This window comes from Hemitrygon akajei, chromosome 9, assembly GCF_048418815.1.
Source record: "Hemitrygon akajei chromosome 9, sHemAka1.3, whole genome shotgun sequence".
NCBI classification, from domain to species: domain Eukaryota; kingdom Metazoa; phylum Chordata; class Chondrichthyes; order Myliobatiformes; family Dasyatidae; genus Hemitrygon; species Hemitrygon akajei.
Genome location: NC_133132.1, coordinates 1,407,062 through 1,423,017, shown reverse-complemented (window position 1 = coordinate 1,423,017; position 15,956 = coordinate 1,407,062). Strand labels below are relative to the sequence as shown.

Here is a 15,956-nt window from a genome sequence, read left to right as displayed (position 1 = left end):
TTATACCAGAGAATGGCTGGGGCAGGGGAACGGGCCAGGCTCGACTGTTCACACGAGAGAATGGCTGGGGCAGGGGAACGGGCCAGGCTCGACTGTTTACACGAGAGAATGGCTGGGGCAGGGGAACGGGCCAGGCTCGACTGTTTATACCAGAGAATGGCTGGGGCAGGGGAACGGGCCAGGCTTGACTGTTTATACGAGAGAATGGCTGGGACAGGGGAACGGGCCAGGCTCGACTGTTTATACCAGAGAATGGCTGGGGCAGGGGAACGGGCCAGGCTCGACTGTTCATACGAGAGAATGGCTGGGGCAGGGGAACGGGCCAGGCTCGACTGTTCATACGAGAGAATGGCTGGGGCAGGGGAACGGGCCAGGCTCGACTGTTTACACGAGAGAATGGCTGGGGCAGGGGAACGGGCCAGGCTCGACTGTTTATACGAGAGAATGGCTGGGGCAGGGGAACGGGCCAGGCTCGACTGTTTACACGAGAGAATGGCTGGGGCAGGGGAACGGGCCAGGCTCGACTGTTTATACGAGAGAATGGCTGGGGCAGGGGAACGGGCCAGGCTCGACTGTTTATACGAGAGAATGGCTGGGGCAGGGGAACGGGCCAGGCTCGACTGTTTATACGAGAGAATGGCTGGGGCAGGGGAACGGGCCAGGCTCGACTGTTCATACGAGAGAATGGCTGGGGCAGGGGAACGGGCCAGGCTCGACTGTTTACACGAGAGAATGGCTGGGGCAGGGGAACGGGCCAGGCTCGACTGTTTATACCAGAGAATGGCTGGGGCAGGGGAACGGGCCAGGCTCGACTGTTTATACCAGAGAATGGCTGGGGCAGGGGAACGGGCCAGGCTCGACTGTTTACACGAGAGAATGGCTGGGGCAGGGGAACGGGCCAGGCTCGACTGTTTATACGAGAGAATGGCTGGGGCAGGGGAACGGGCCAGGCTCGACTGTTTACACGAGAGAATGGCTGGGGCAGGGGAACGGGCCAGGCTCGACTGTTTATACCAGAGAATGGCTGGGGCAGGGGAACGGGCCAGGCTCGACTGTTTATACCAGAGAATGGCTGGGGCAGGGGAACGGGCCAGGCTCGACTGTTTATACCAGAGAATGGCTGGGGCAGGGGAACGGGCCAGGCTCGACTGTTTACACGAGAGAATGGCTGGGGCAGGGGAACGGGCCAGGCTCGACTGTTTACACGAGAGAATGGCTGGGGCAGGGGAACGGGCCAGGCTCGACTGTTTATACCAGAGAATGGCTGGGGCAGGGGAACGGGCCAGGCTCGACTGTTTATACCAGAGAATGGCTGGGGCAGGGGAACGGGCCAGGCTCGACTGTTTACACGAGAGAATGGCTGGGGCAGGGGAACGGGCCAGGCTCGACTGTTTACACGAGAGAATGGCTGGGGCAGGGGAACGGGCCAGGCTCGACTGTTCATACCAGAGAATGGCTGGGGCAGGGGAACGGGCCAGGCTCGACTGTTCATACCAGAGAATGGCTGGGGCAGGGGAACGGGCCAGGCTCGACTGTTCATACCAGAGAATGGCTGGGGCAGGGGAACGGGCCAGGCTCGACTGTTCATACCAGAGAATGGCTGGGGCAGGGGAACTGGCCAGGCTCGACTGTTTATACCAGAGAATGGCTGGGGCAGGGGAACGGGCCAGGCTCGACTGTTTATACGAGAGAATGGCTGGGGCAGGGGAACGGGCCAGGCTCGACTGTTTACACGAGAGAATGGCTGGGGCAGGGGAACGGGCCAGGCTCGACTGTTTATACCAGAGAATGGCTGGGGCAGGGGAACGGGCCAGGCTCGACTGTTCATACGAGAGAATGGCTGGGGCAGGGGAACGGGCCAGGCTCGACTGTTCATACGAGAGAATGGCTGGGGCAGGGGAACGGGCCAGGCTCGACTGTTTAAACACCACAGTGGAGAGTAACATATTAGGGCATAAACCGATTATAGGCTTCAGAAATATAAAAATAGGTCAGAATAAGATGAGAAACATCAGTAATAGACTAAGGATGGCCTGTATATAAATACACATGTATTAAGAATAAAGTAAACAAGCTGGGTAATATGCGTGTGCGTATAAGTATGATATAATAGCAATAACAGAAATCTGGCTGACCTCAAAGGTTATTGAAGAATGTACTATACATCGAGAGAAGTTAAACGTGAGGCTTCTTATGACAGGAGATGCATCGAGACAGTGGAGATATCTGGGCGAGAATTGAAATCTATGGGATAAGGAAAAACATTGGGCGGACATTATAGACCCCCTAATGCTGATCGTGATTTTAATAAACAGCTCTATCAGAATATAGAAAAGCTTGTTCTGAGGCTGATGTTATAGATCTGGGAGACTTTAATTTCCCAAATATTGATTGGGTGAACCCAATGACTAATGGATTACAGGAAAGTGAATTTATTGAGTAATTGAATGATCGGTTTTTGACCCAGTATGTAAATGCACGACCAAGAGGGGAGGCCTGTCTAGATTTGATATTCTGTAAGAATCAGGATAGAATTTTGAGTACAGAAGTTGTTGAGACTTTAGGAATGACTGATCATAACACTGTTGATCTCAAAGTTTTTTGGGAGAGTATATCGGTAAAAACCAAAGCCATTTAATTGAATTTCAGAAAGGCAAAGTTTATGCAGATGTGACAAAGACTTCAGAAGGTAAAACTGGAAGGATTCGTTTGATGTAGAGTCAGCTGAGGAACAATGGGGACATCGATAGGATACAAAACTGGGCTGAGAAGTGGCAGATGGAGTTCAACACAAATAAGTGTGAGGTGGTTCATTTTGGTAGGTCAAGTATGATGGCAGAATATTGTATTAATGGTAAGACTCTTGGCAGTGTGGAGGATCAGAGGGATCTTGGGGTCAAAGTCCATAGGACACTCAAAGCTGCTGTGAAGGTTGACTCTGTGGTTAAGAAATCTTTCAGTGCATTGGCCTTCAACAACCGTGCGATTGAGTTTAAGAGCTGAGAGGTAATGTTACAGCTATATAGGACCCTGGTCAGACCCCACTTGGACTACTGTGCTCAGTTCTGGTCACCTCACTACTGGAAGGATGTGGAAACCATAGAAAGGGTGCAGAGGAGATTTACAAGGATGTTGCCTGGATTGGGGAGCATGCCTTATGAGAATAGGTTGAGTGAACTCGGCCTTTTCTCCTTGGAGCGACGGAGGATGAGAGGTGACCTGATAGAGATGTACAAAATGATGAGAAGCATTGATCGTGTGGATAGTCAGAGGCTTTTTCCCAGGGCTGAAATGGCTAGCACGAGAGGGCACAGTATTAAGATGCTTGGAAGTAGGTACAGAGGAGATGTCAGGGGTAAGTTTTTTTACACAGAGAGTGGTGAGTGTGTGGAATGGGCTGCTGGCGGCAATGGTGGAGGCGGATATAGACAATAGACAATAGGTGCAGAAGTAGACCATTCGGCCCTTCGAGCCTACACCACCATTCTGAGATCATGGCTTATCATCTACTATCAATACCCAGTTCCTGCCTTGTCCCCATATCCCTTGATTCCCCTATCCATAAGATACCTATCTAGCTCCTTCTTGAAAGCATCCAGAGAATTGGCCTCCACTGCCTTCTGAGGCAGTGCATTCCACACCCCCACAACTCTCTGGGAGAAGAAGTTTTTCCTTAACTCTGTCCTTATTCTTAAACCATGCCCTCTGGTACTGGACTCTCCCAGCATCTGGAACATATTTCCTGCCTCTATCTTGTCCAATCCCTTAATAATCTTATATGTTGCAATCAGATCCCCTCTCAATCTCCTTAATTCCAGCGTGTGCAAGCCCAGTCTCTCTAACCTCTCTGCTTAAGACAGTCCTGACATCCCAAGAATTAACCTTGTGAATCTATGCTGCACTTCCTCTACAGCCAGGATGTCCTTCCTTAACCCTGGAGACCAAAACTGTACACAATACTCCAGGTGTGGTCTCACCAGGGCTCTGTACAAATGCAAAAGGATTTCCTTGCTCTTGTACTCAATTCCCTTTGTAATAAAGGCCAACATTCCATTAGCCTTCTTCACTGCCTGCTGCACTTGCTCATTCACCTTCAGTGACTGATGAACAAGGACTCCTAGATCTCTTTGTATTTCTCCCGTACCTAACTCTACACCGTTCAGATAATAATCTGCCTTCCTGTTCTTACTCCCAAAGTGGATAACCACACACTTATTCACATTAAGCGTCATCTGCCAAGTATCTGCCCACTCACCCAGCCTATCCAAGTCACCCTGAATTCTCCTAACATCCTCATCACATGTCACACTGCCACCCAGCTTAGTATCATCAGCAAACTTGCTGATGTTATTCTCAATGCCTTCATCGCATAAACAGCTGTGGTCCCAATACCGAGCCCTGTGGCACCCCACTAGTCACCACCTGCCATTCCGAGAAACACCCATTCACCACTACCCTTTGCTTTCTATCTGCCAACCAGTTTTCTATCCATGTCAATATCTTCCCCCCAATGCCATGAGCTCTGATTTTGATAAGGTCCCACCAATCTCCTATGTGGGACCTTATCAAATGCCTTCTGAAAATCGAGGTACACTACATCCACTGGATCTCCCTTGTCTAACTTCCTGGTTACATCCTCGAAAAACTCCAACAGATTAGTCAAGCATGATTTGCCCTTGGTAAATCCATGCTGGCTCGGCCCAATCCTATCATTGCTATCTAGATATGCCACTATTTCATCTTTAATAATGGACTCTAGCATCTTCCCCACTACTGATGTTAGGCTGACAGGATGATAGTTCTCTGTTTTCTCCCTCCCTCCTTTCTTAAAAAGTGGGATAACATTAGCCATTCTCCAATCCTCAGGAACTGATCCTGAATCTAAGGAACATTGGAAAATGATTACCAATGCATCCGCAATTTCCAGGGCCACCTCCTTTAGTACCCTAGGATGCAGACCATCTGGAGCTGGGGATTTGTTAGCCTTCAGTCCCATCAGTCTACTCATCACCATTTCCTTCCTAATGTCAATCTGTTTCATTTCCTCTGTTACCCTATGTCCTTGGCCCATCCATACATCTGGGAGATTGCTTGTGTCTTCCTTAGTGAAGACAATCTAAAGTACAATCTGGAGTACAATCTAAAGTACTTATTAAATTCTTCTGCCATTTCTCTGTTTCCCATAACAATTTCACCCAATTCATTCTTCAAGGGCCCAACATTGTTCTTAACTATCTTCTTTCTCTTCACATACCTAAAAAAGCTTTTGCTATCCTCCTTTATATTCCTGGCTAGCTTGCGTTCATACCTCATTTTTTCTCCCCGTATTGCCTTTTTAGTTAAGTTCTGTTGTTCCTTAAAAATTTCCCAATCATCTGTCCTCCCACTCACCTTAGCTCTGTCATACTTTTTTTTTAATGCTATGCAGTCTCTGACTTCCTTTGTCATCCACTGTGGCCCCTTCCCCCCCCTTTGAATCCTTCCTTCTCCGTGTCCTCTTGTACTGAGCAGTGGTGCCCTGGGGAAGAGGCGTTGGCTGTCCACTCTATCTATTCCTCTTAATATCTTGTACACCTCTATCATGTCTCCTCTCATCCTCCTTCTCTCCAGAGAGTAAAGCCCTAGCTCCCTTAATCTCTGATCATAATGCATACTCTCTAAACCAGGCAGCATCCTTGTAAATCTCCTCTGTATCCTTTCCAATGCTTCCACATCCTTCCTATAGTGAGGCGACCAGAACAGGACACAGTACTCCAAGTGTGGCCTAACCAGAGTTTTATAGAGCTGCATCATTATCCCGCAACTCTTAAACTCTATCCCTCGACTTATGAAAGCTAACACCCCATCATCTTTCTTAACTACCCTATCTACCTGTGAGGCAACTTTGTGACATGTACCCTCAGATCCCTCTGCTCCTCCACACTCCCAAGTATCCTGCCATTTACTTTGTACTCTGCCTTAGAGTTTGACCTTCCAAAGTGTACCACCTCACCTTTCTCCGGGTTGAACTCCATCTGCCACTTCTCAGCCCACTTCTGCATCCTATCAATGTCTATCTGCAATCTTCGACAATCCTCAACATTACCCACAACACCACCAACCTTTGTGTCATCTGCAAACTTGCCAAACCACCCTTCTACCCCCGTATCCGGGTCGTTAATAAAAATCACCTGGCTGATTGGTGGAGCATCGTGCTTCAGCTGGGCTGCTGGAGAAAAGCAAGCCTTCAGGATGAGTTGAGTGTAATTTGCACGTACACGTGTGCACAAGCCTTCAGGATGAGTTGAGTGTAATTTGCACAAGTACACGTGTGCACAGATGCAGTGAAAAACTTGCAGCAGCATCACAGCATCCGATACTCGTGGTGTGTTGTGCTGACTCCACGACTCTGCAGCTTCCTGCCTCCCTGTGCTTTCAAATTGTCACACCAGAACATGATGCAACCAGGATATTTGTATCAGATTCTTCGAGCGCGCAGCGACAAGCCAAACCTTTCTAATCTCCTGAGAAAGGTGCAGGCACATTTTTCTTGCCGTTGCATGTATGTGCTGGGCCCATGACAGGTCACTTGATAATGTTAATCGCCAAGAGTTCAAAACTCCACTGCCATCCCCCGATGTAAGCTGGCACCCCTTCACCCTCCTTCCCCTTCCTGGAGTCAACAGTAGCTCTTCAGTTTTGCTGATATTGAGTGGGAGGTTGTTGTTGCATCACTGAACCAGATGTCCTACATTCCCACCTGCGATCGGTCCAACAATAGAAGAACCACTGGTGACTCTGGAACTGTGCTTAGCCACACCATCATGTGTGCACTGGCCGGAGAGCACACAGCCATGTGGCACGCCTGTGCTGATGGTCAGCGAGGAGGAGATAGCTTTACCAATCCTTACTGACATTTGCTGATGAGGAACTTGAAGATCCAGTTGCTGGGGAGTTCTGGAAGATTAGTGACGAGATTTCCGCCAACACTGACACTACACATGAAGATTCATGATTTGTGCTGGCGAGACAAAAGCTCGGCCCTGACACTACACTGGGCAACTTAAAACCACGGAAAAAGGAGCAAAACTTCCTGATGCCTGTTTACACTGCAAGAGTACATTAGCTGGGACTGACCAACAAAATGAAGCCGGTAGTCTCACCCCCCCAACATCCCAACAAAATGAAGCCAGTGGTCTCACCACCCCCCCAACATCCCAACAAAATGAAGCCGGTAGTCTCACCCCCCCCAACATCCCAACAAAATGAAGCCAGTGATCTCACCCCCCCCAACATCCCAACAAAATGAAGCCAGTGGTCTCATCCCCCCCAACATCCCAACAAAATGAAGCCAGTGATCTCACCCCCCCCAACATCCCAAAAAAATGAAGCCAGTGGTCTCACCCCCCCCAACATCCCAACAAAATGAAGCCAGTGATCTCACCCCCCACAACATCCCAACAAAATGAAGCCAGTGATCTCACCCCCCACAACATCCCAACAAAATGAAGCCGGTAGTCTCACCCCCCCCAACATCCTAACAAAATGAAGCCAGTGGTCTCACCCCCCACAACATCCCAACAAAATGAAGCCAGTGGTCTCACCCCCACAACATCCCAACAAAATGAAGCCAGTGGTCTCACCCCCCACAACATCCCAACAAAATGAAGCCAGTGGTCTCACCCCCCCCAACATCCCAACAAAATGAAGCCAGTGGTCTCACCCCCCAACATCCCAACAAAATGAAGCCAGTGGTCTCACCCCCCCCAACAACCCAACAAAATGAAGCCAGTGGTCTCACCCCCCCCAACATCCCAACAAAATGAAGCCAGTGGTCTCACCCCCCCACAACATCCCAACAAAATGAAGCCAGTGGTCTCACCCCCCCAACATCCCAACAAAATGAAGCCAGTGGTCTCACCCCCCCAACATCCCAACAAAATGAAGCCAGTGGTCTCACCCCCCCCAACATCCTAACAAAATGAAGCCAGTGGTCCCACCCCCCCCAACATCCCAACAAAATGAAGCCAGTGGTCTCACCCCCCAACATCCCAACAAAATGAAGCCAGTGGTCTCACCCCCCCCAACATCCCAACAAAATGAAGCCAGTGATCTCACCCCCCCAACATCCCAACAAAATGAAGCCAGTGGTCTCACCCCCCACAACATCCCAACAAAATGAAGCCAGTGGTCTCATCCCCCCAACATCCCAACAAAATGAAGCCAGTGATCTCACCCCCCCAACATCCCAACAAAATGAAGCCAGTGGTCTCACCCCCCCCAACATCCCAACAAAATGAAGCCAGTGATCTCACCCCCCCAACATCCCAACAAAATGAAGCCAGTGGTCTCACCCCCCACAACATCCCAACAAAATGAAGTCAGTGGTCTCACCCCCCCAACATCCCAACAAAATGAAGCCAGTGATCTCACCCCCCCAACATCCCAACAAAATGAAGCCAGTGGTCTCACCCCCCACAACATCCCAACAAAATGAAGTCAGTGGTCTCACCCCCCCAACATCCCAACAAAATGAAGCCAGTGATCTCACCCCCCCAACATCCCAACAAAATGAAGCCAGTGGTCTCATCCCCCCAACATCCCAACAAAATGAAGCCAGTGGTCTCACCCCCCCCAACATCCCAACAAAATGAAGCCAGTGGTCTCACCCCCCAACATCCCAAAAAAATGAAGTCAGTGGTCTCACCCCCCCAACATCCCAACAAAATGAAGCCAGTGGTCTCACCCCCCCAACATCCCAACAAAATGAAGCCAGTGGTCTCACCCCCTCCAACATCCCAACAAAATGAAGTCAGTGGTCTCACCCCCCCAACATCCCAACAAAATGAAGCCAGTGGTCTCACCCCCCCAACATCCCAACAAAATGAAGCCAGTGGTCTCACCCCCCACAACATCCCAACAAAATGAAGCCAGTGATCTCACCCCCCCCAACATCCCAACAAAATGAAGCCGGTAGTCTCACCCCCCCCAACATCCCAACAAAATGAAGCCAGTGGTCTCACCCCCCCAACATCCCAACAAAATGAAGCCAGTGGTCTCACCCCCCCCAACATCCCAACAAAATGAAGCCAGTGGTCTCACCCCCCCAACATCCCAACAAAATGAAGCCAGTGGTCTCACCACCCCCAACATCCCAACAAAATGAAGCCAGTGGTCTCACCCCCCCCAACATCCCAACAAAATGAAGCCAGTGGTCTCACCCCCCCAACATCCTAACAAAATGAAGCCAGTGGTCTCACCCCCCACAACATCCCAACAAAATGAAGCCAGTGGTCTCACCCCCCCCAACATCCCAACTAAATGAAGCCAGTGGTCTCACCCCCCCAACATCCCAACTAAATGAAGTCAGTGGTCTCACCCCCTCCAACATCCCAACAAAATGAAGTCAGTGGTCTCACCCCCCCAACATCCCAACAAAATGAAGCCAGTGGTCTCACCCCCCCCAACATCCCAAAAAAATGAAGCTGGTGGTCCCACCCCCCACAACATCCCAACAAAATGAAGCTGGTGGTCCCACCCCCCACAACATCCCAACAAAATGAAGTTGGTGGTCTCGAGCACCTCCCCCATCTCAAGCTAGTCCCACGTTGCAGTGTTAACTCTGAATGTGGGCAGAGGAGTTGTGACTACCAGAATGGAAGTGAACTTCAGACTTTCTAAACTTTTGATAAAATTCCATTTGTGGTAATTAATCAAAGTATGAGAAGGTTATCGGGTTGGGGGTGGGGAGGAATGTTGCTGTATCCTAAGGATCAGTAAAGGACGAAGAGCAGAGAGAATAAACATTGTCTTTGGGTTGGAAGGCTTTTTTACTGCCCGTTGTGGTGAAGAGTTGGCCCAGAACCTGTGGCCTTTCCCACACAAATCGGCTGTGTGCTCCACTTACTGTTTGACCCTCTTCCCAGTTCCAGGCCCGGTCGGTTCAGTCTGAACACAACGTGCTGCAGTCTCTCCTTGAGCCAGGCTAACTGGCGGCAGAGGGAAGTGGGGGTGGGTGTAAGGGGGGGGGGGGGGGTGGAGGCGGAAGGAGGAAGGGTGGAAAACACCAGGCGCATGAGATGAGAGTTTTGGCAAGATTCGGATGGTCTGGCCCTGCCGTGGTGTGGGCTTGTCTGCTTGGCAAGTATCTCTCTTGTAGGGGGTGAGCATCAGGCCTGGTTTCACTGAGCAGACTAGAAACAGCACAGGATCATCACTGCTCACTGCCCACCACACGCCAGGTCTAACTGCGCCTATCCGCATGTCTCCCCACATGCTCGACAAAATCCTCCCCTGACCAGGAGCCTGTGCAAATTACGTGTTGCTGTTGTTTTCAGGAGGTACGAATGGGCCTGGAGGAGAGACACCAGACACTGAATGTCGTAACCAAGCTGACATCAGCAGGCGTGGTCCAGGCCATCGTGCGGAATGGAGGAAGGTGGGATGCTGTGTCAGACTACCGGAAAGGAGGAGAACCAGCAGGTTACTGAGGAGTCTCCCTGTTTGGCCAACCCTGATCGGTTGGTCTGTACAGCTCTGTGCCTAGATTGAGGAGTTCGACTGGCAGGAGCCAAACTGATCAACCCAATCTGTAATCGGATCCGACGATCCAATGTACTGTTGAAGTATGGCCAGTGTTATGTTACCTCTGTTTAAACAGGTTAACAGTAAAGAATCATATTCTGGAAGAATTAGAGAACTTTTATTTACAGTAATAAACAAACACGTCTTAACCGTGCTGGAACATTCTAGCAATCCCGCACATGCTCAGTGCTCTGTCCAATCATGTATTGGCACATCATTGCACGCGATATCACCACAGCCACTTACAGGCAACTTTACCTGTCTGCACCTTTGTCAGATACTTTAACAGCCACAAGCAGAAGCTCTTAAGACATCTGGAGTTGGGGAGGAACTCAGGAATGTAAATTGTGTTTTCAGTTCAGACACGTGGCCAGACACAGAGATGCAAATCCCTTTGCCGGCTCTCTCTGAAACTGATTGTGTTTGGACCATTTTGCCACCCACTTCCAATCTTCTGAAATCCAGCCCAGCCCACTGTAACCTCAAGCCCTGCCCAACCTTCAAACCCACTCCCAACCACACCCAGCCTCCCTAGCCTTTACAAACCATTCCCAACCTTCAAACCCACTCCCAACCACACCCAGCCTCCCTAGCCTTTACAAACCATTCCCAACCTTCAAACCCACTCCCAACCACACCCAGCCTCCCTAGCCTTTACAAACCATTCCCAACCTTCAAACCCATTCCCAACCACACCCAACCTCCCTAGCCTTTACAAACCATTCCCAACCTTCAAACCCACTCCCAACCACACCCAGCCTCCCTAGCCTTTACAAACCATTCCCAACCTTCAAACCCACTCCCAACCACACCCAGCCTCCCTAGCCTTTACAAACCATTCCCAACCTTCAAACCCACTCCCAACCACACCCAGCCTCCCTAGCCTTTACAAACCATTCCCAACCACACCCAGCCTCCCTAGCCTTTACAAACCATTCCCAACCTTCAAACCCACTCCCAACCACACCCAGCCTCCCTAGCCTTTACAAACCACTCCCAACCACACCCAGCCTCCCTAGCCTTTACAAACCATTCCCAACCACACCCAGCCTCCCTAGCCTTTACAAACCATTCCCAACCTTCAAACCCACTCCCAACCACACCCAGCCTCCCTAGCCTTTACAAACCATTCCCAACCACATCCAGCCTCCCTAGCCTTTACAAACCATTCCCAACTTATTCCAAACTTCCCAACCTATTCCCAGCCTCGAATCATTGCCAGCCTCACCCCATCATGCCCAGCCTGAAAGCAGTGCTAACAACCACAGTGGGCAGTCTGACGTGATTGTTACCACTCCACCTGCCTCTCAGACTAGTCAGGAGAACACGTGCAAACCCAGCAGCCATTTGCAGTTCCATCTATGCTTGTCAACGTTCTAGCTCAGAAAGACTTCCAGTGGTGCTCTGTCTCTAGTCAATAATTTGTCTAATATTCATAAGACCTATGTAGTTTTGCTGGAAATCCAATCTAGCTTCAGTGCTTGCTGATTAATTCAGTAAGTTTGAGACCCTGTACCTAAGAGCTGGCCTGCATTTGGTGAGTACACAGAGTCCATTTGGACGACCGTTCCTCTCCCCTCCACCTTACCTGGACAGTTTCCATGTCTCTTCTTCTCGACGTCCCTGAGCAGATGGATTGTCAGGAATAATGGGACCAATTTGCCCTGTTCTGTTGACTGGAGGCTGAACAATAACTCTTCCCACCCTCCAGCCCTGACCAAGAGTCTCTGATGATGAGCCCGTCTGGCTCTGAGTAACACTCCATATCCTTGATGCACAGGATTGTGTCGACTGTTTCACTGTGACTTTGTGAACACCCCAATAAATTCTCAAAGCACATTGTGTCTTTACTCATGGGCTCTGGGCTTAAACCTTGCTCGGTGGAGAGAGGGAGCAGTTGCTCTCTGGGAAGAGATATTGCAGCTGGATCCCCAGCACCTGCTTTCTACTCGGACAGGTACGCAGATGAGAAGAGGGACATGGCTCAGCAGAAGCAAACGGGACTGCTTTAGATGAGAATCTGGTCAGTGGGGAGCAGACAGCCCCAGGAGCCTGTTTCTCAGCTGTGAGACTCTCACACAGGTTTAAGGTGCTGGGAAGTAGGTACAGAGGAGATGTCAGGGGTAAGTTTTTTACACAGAGAGTGGTGAGTGTGTGGAATGGGCTGTTGGCAACGGTGGTGGAGGCGGGTACAACAGGGTCTTTTAAGAGACTCCTGGGTAGGAACGCGGAGCTTAGGAAAATAGAGGACTATGGGTAAGCCCAGGTAACTTCTCAGGTAGGGACATGTTCGGCACAGCATTGTGGGCCGAAGGGCCTGTACTGCACTGTAGGTTTACTATGTTTCTGTGCAAAGCAGGTGCTTACCATGGGGGTCCCCATGCAGACAACGTGGCAGTGTGTTTAGCACAGGAAGATGCCAGAGTATTGAGAAGGAATGCCACACATAACGATGAAGGAGAGTGTGTGTACTTGCTGAGACCGTCAAGCTGCCCCACGGGTTCACAAGTTCACTACAGAGCTGACCGTCACACATCTCACCTTCACCATCTCCTGGCAACCTTCTGCCACAAAATTAGACACAATCACGGACCGCTCCAGGAGAGACCCAACACTACCTCACAGTGAGAGAGAGCACTCAACTCACCTCTGTTTAAAGTGGCCCCTGATGACCCCGAGTAACAGGAACGTTGGACGTGAACCCTTCCTCTTCCAGGCTGACATCCACAGGGGCCATGTCCAAATGAAACAAAAACAGAAAGCAGCTTATCTTGCATACTGTCGTTCACAGAGATCGAATCATTACACAGTGTGCAGAGGCTGCATAGTGTCGCTATATGGATCGAATCATAACAGAGTGTACGGAGGCTGCATAGTGTCGCTATATGGATCGAAACATTACACAGTGTACAGAGGCTGCATAGTGTCGCTATATGGATCGAATCATAACAGAGTGTACGGAGGCTGCATAGAGTCGCTATATGGATCGAATCATTACACAGTGTGCAGAGGCTGCATAGAGTCGCTATATGGATCGAATCATAACAGAGTGTACGGAGGCTGCATAGAGTCGCTATATGGATCGAAACATAACAGAGTGTGCAGAGGCTGCATAGTGTCGCTATATGGATCGAATCATTACACAGTGTACGGAGGCTGCATAGAGTCGCTATATGGATCGAATCATAACAGAGTGTACGGAGGCTGCATAGAGTCGCTATATGGATTGAATCATTACACAGTGTGGAGAGGCTGCATAGTGTCGATATATGGATCGAAACATTACACAGTGTACAGAGGCTGCATAGTGTCGCTATATGGATCGAATCATAACAGAGTGTACGGAGGCTGCATAGAGTCGCTATATGGATCGAATCATTACACAGTGTGCAGAGGCTGCATAGAGTCGCTATATGGATCGAATCATAACAGAGTGTACGGAGGCTGCATAGAGTCGCTATATGGATCGAAACATAACAGAGTGTGCAGAGGCTGCATAGTGTCGCTATATGGATCGAAACATAACAGAGTGTGCAGAGGCTGCATAGAGTCGCTATATGGATCGAATCATTACACAGTGTACGGAGGCTGCATAGAGTCGCTATATGGATCGAATCATAACAGAGTGTACGGAGGCTGCATAGAGTCGCTATATGGATTGAATCATTACACAGTGTGGAGAGGCTGCATAGTGTCGCTATATGGATCGAATCATAACAGAGTGTACGGAGGCTGCATAGTGTCGCTATATGGATCGAATCATAACAGAGTGTACGGAGGCTGCATAGTGTCGCTATATGGATCGAATCATAACAGAGTGTACGGAGGCTGCATAGAGTCGCTATATGGATCGAATCATAACAGAGTGTGCGGAGGCTGCATAGAGTCGCTATATGGATCAAAACATAACAGAGTGTACGGAGGCTGCATAGTGTCGCTATATGGATCGAATCATAACAGAGTGTGCGGAGGCTGCATAGAGTCGCTATATGGATCAAAACATAACAGAGTGTACGGAGGCTGCATAGAGTCGCTATATGGATCGAATCATAACAGAGTGTACGGAGGCTGCATAGAGTCGCTATATGGATCGAATCATAACAGAGTGTACGGAGGCTGCATAGTGTCGCTATATGGATCGAATCATAACAGAGTGTGCGGAGGCTGCATAGTGTCGCTATATGGATCAAAACATAACAGAGTGTACGGAGGCTGCATAGTGTCGCTATATGGATCGAATCATAACAGAGTGTACGGAGGCTGCATAGTGTCGCTATATGGATCGAATCATAACAGAGTGTACGGAGGCTGCATAGTGTCGCTATATGGATCGAATCATAACAGAGTGTACGGAGGCTGCATAGAGTCGCTATATGGATCGAATCATAACAGAGTGTGCGGAGGCTGCATAGAGTCGCTATATGGATCAAAACATAACAGAGTGTGCAGAGGCTGCATAGTGTCGCTATATGGATCGAATCATAACAGAGTGTGCGGAGGCTGCATAGAGTCGCTATATGGATCAAAACATAACAGAGTGTACGGAGGCTGCATAGAGTCGCTATATGGATCGAATCATAACAGAGTGTACGGAGGCTGCATAGAGTCGCTATATGGATCGAATCATAACAGAGTGTACGGAGGCTGCATAGTGTCGCTATATGGATCGAATCATAACAGAGTGTGCGGAGGCTGCATAGAGTCGCTATATGGATCAAAACATAACAGAGTGTACGGAGGCTGCATAGAGTCGCTATATGGATCGAATCATAACAGAGTGTAAGGAGGCTGCATAGAGTCGCTATACAGATCGACTCATTACACAGTGTGCAGAGGATGCATAGTGTCATTATACAGATCGACTCATTACACAGTGTGCAGAGGATGCATAGTGTCATTATATAGATCGACTCATTACACAGTGTTCAAAGGATGCATAGTGTCATTATACAGATCGACTCATTACACAGTGTGCAAAGGATGCATAGTGTCATTATACAGATCGACTCATTACACAGTGTGCAAAGGATGCATAGTGTCATTATACAGATCGACTCATTACACAGTGTGCAAAGGATGCATAGTGTCATTATACAGATCGACTCATTACACAGTGTGCAAAGGATGCATAGTGTCATTATACAGATCGACTCATTACACAGTGTGCAAAGGATGCATACTGTCATTATACAGATCGACTCATTATACAGTGTTCAAAGGATGCATACTGTCATTATACTGATCGACTCATTACACAGTGTGCAAAGGATGCATACTGTCATTATACAGATCGACTCATTATACAGTGTTCAAAGGATGCATAGTGTCATTATACAGATCGACTCATTACACAGTGTGCAAAGGATGCATACTGTCATTATACAGATCGACTC

General features: G+C 49.3%; 1 protein-coding gene across 5 annotated transcripts in view; it reads left to right on the top strand.

The window, feature by feature from the left end:
• Positions 1-11,389, top strand: part of LOC140732857 (glutathione hydrolase 1 proenzyme-like) — a 141,225-nt gene extending 129,836 nt beyond the window's left edge. For all 5 annotated transcript variants that reach the window (XM_073055489.1, XM_073055484.1, XM_073055487.1 and 2 more), the window contains exon 13: positions 10,317-11,389. In XM_073055489.1, coding sequence (XP_072911590.1) covers positions 10,317-10,469 — 153 coding nt within the window. In that variant the 3' untranslated portion in view covers positions 10,470-11,389. The remainder of the gene's footprint in view (positions 1-10,316) is intronic.
• The last annotated feature ends 4,567 nt before the right edge of the window (positions 11,390-15,956 follow it).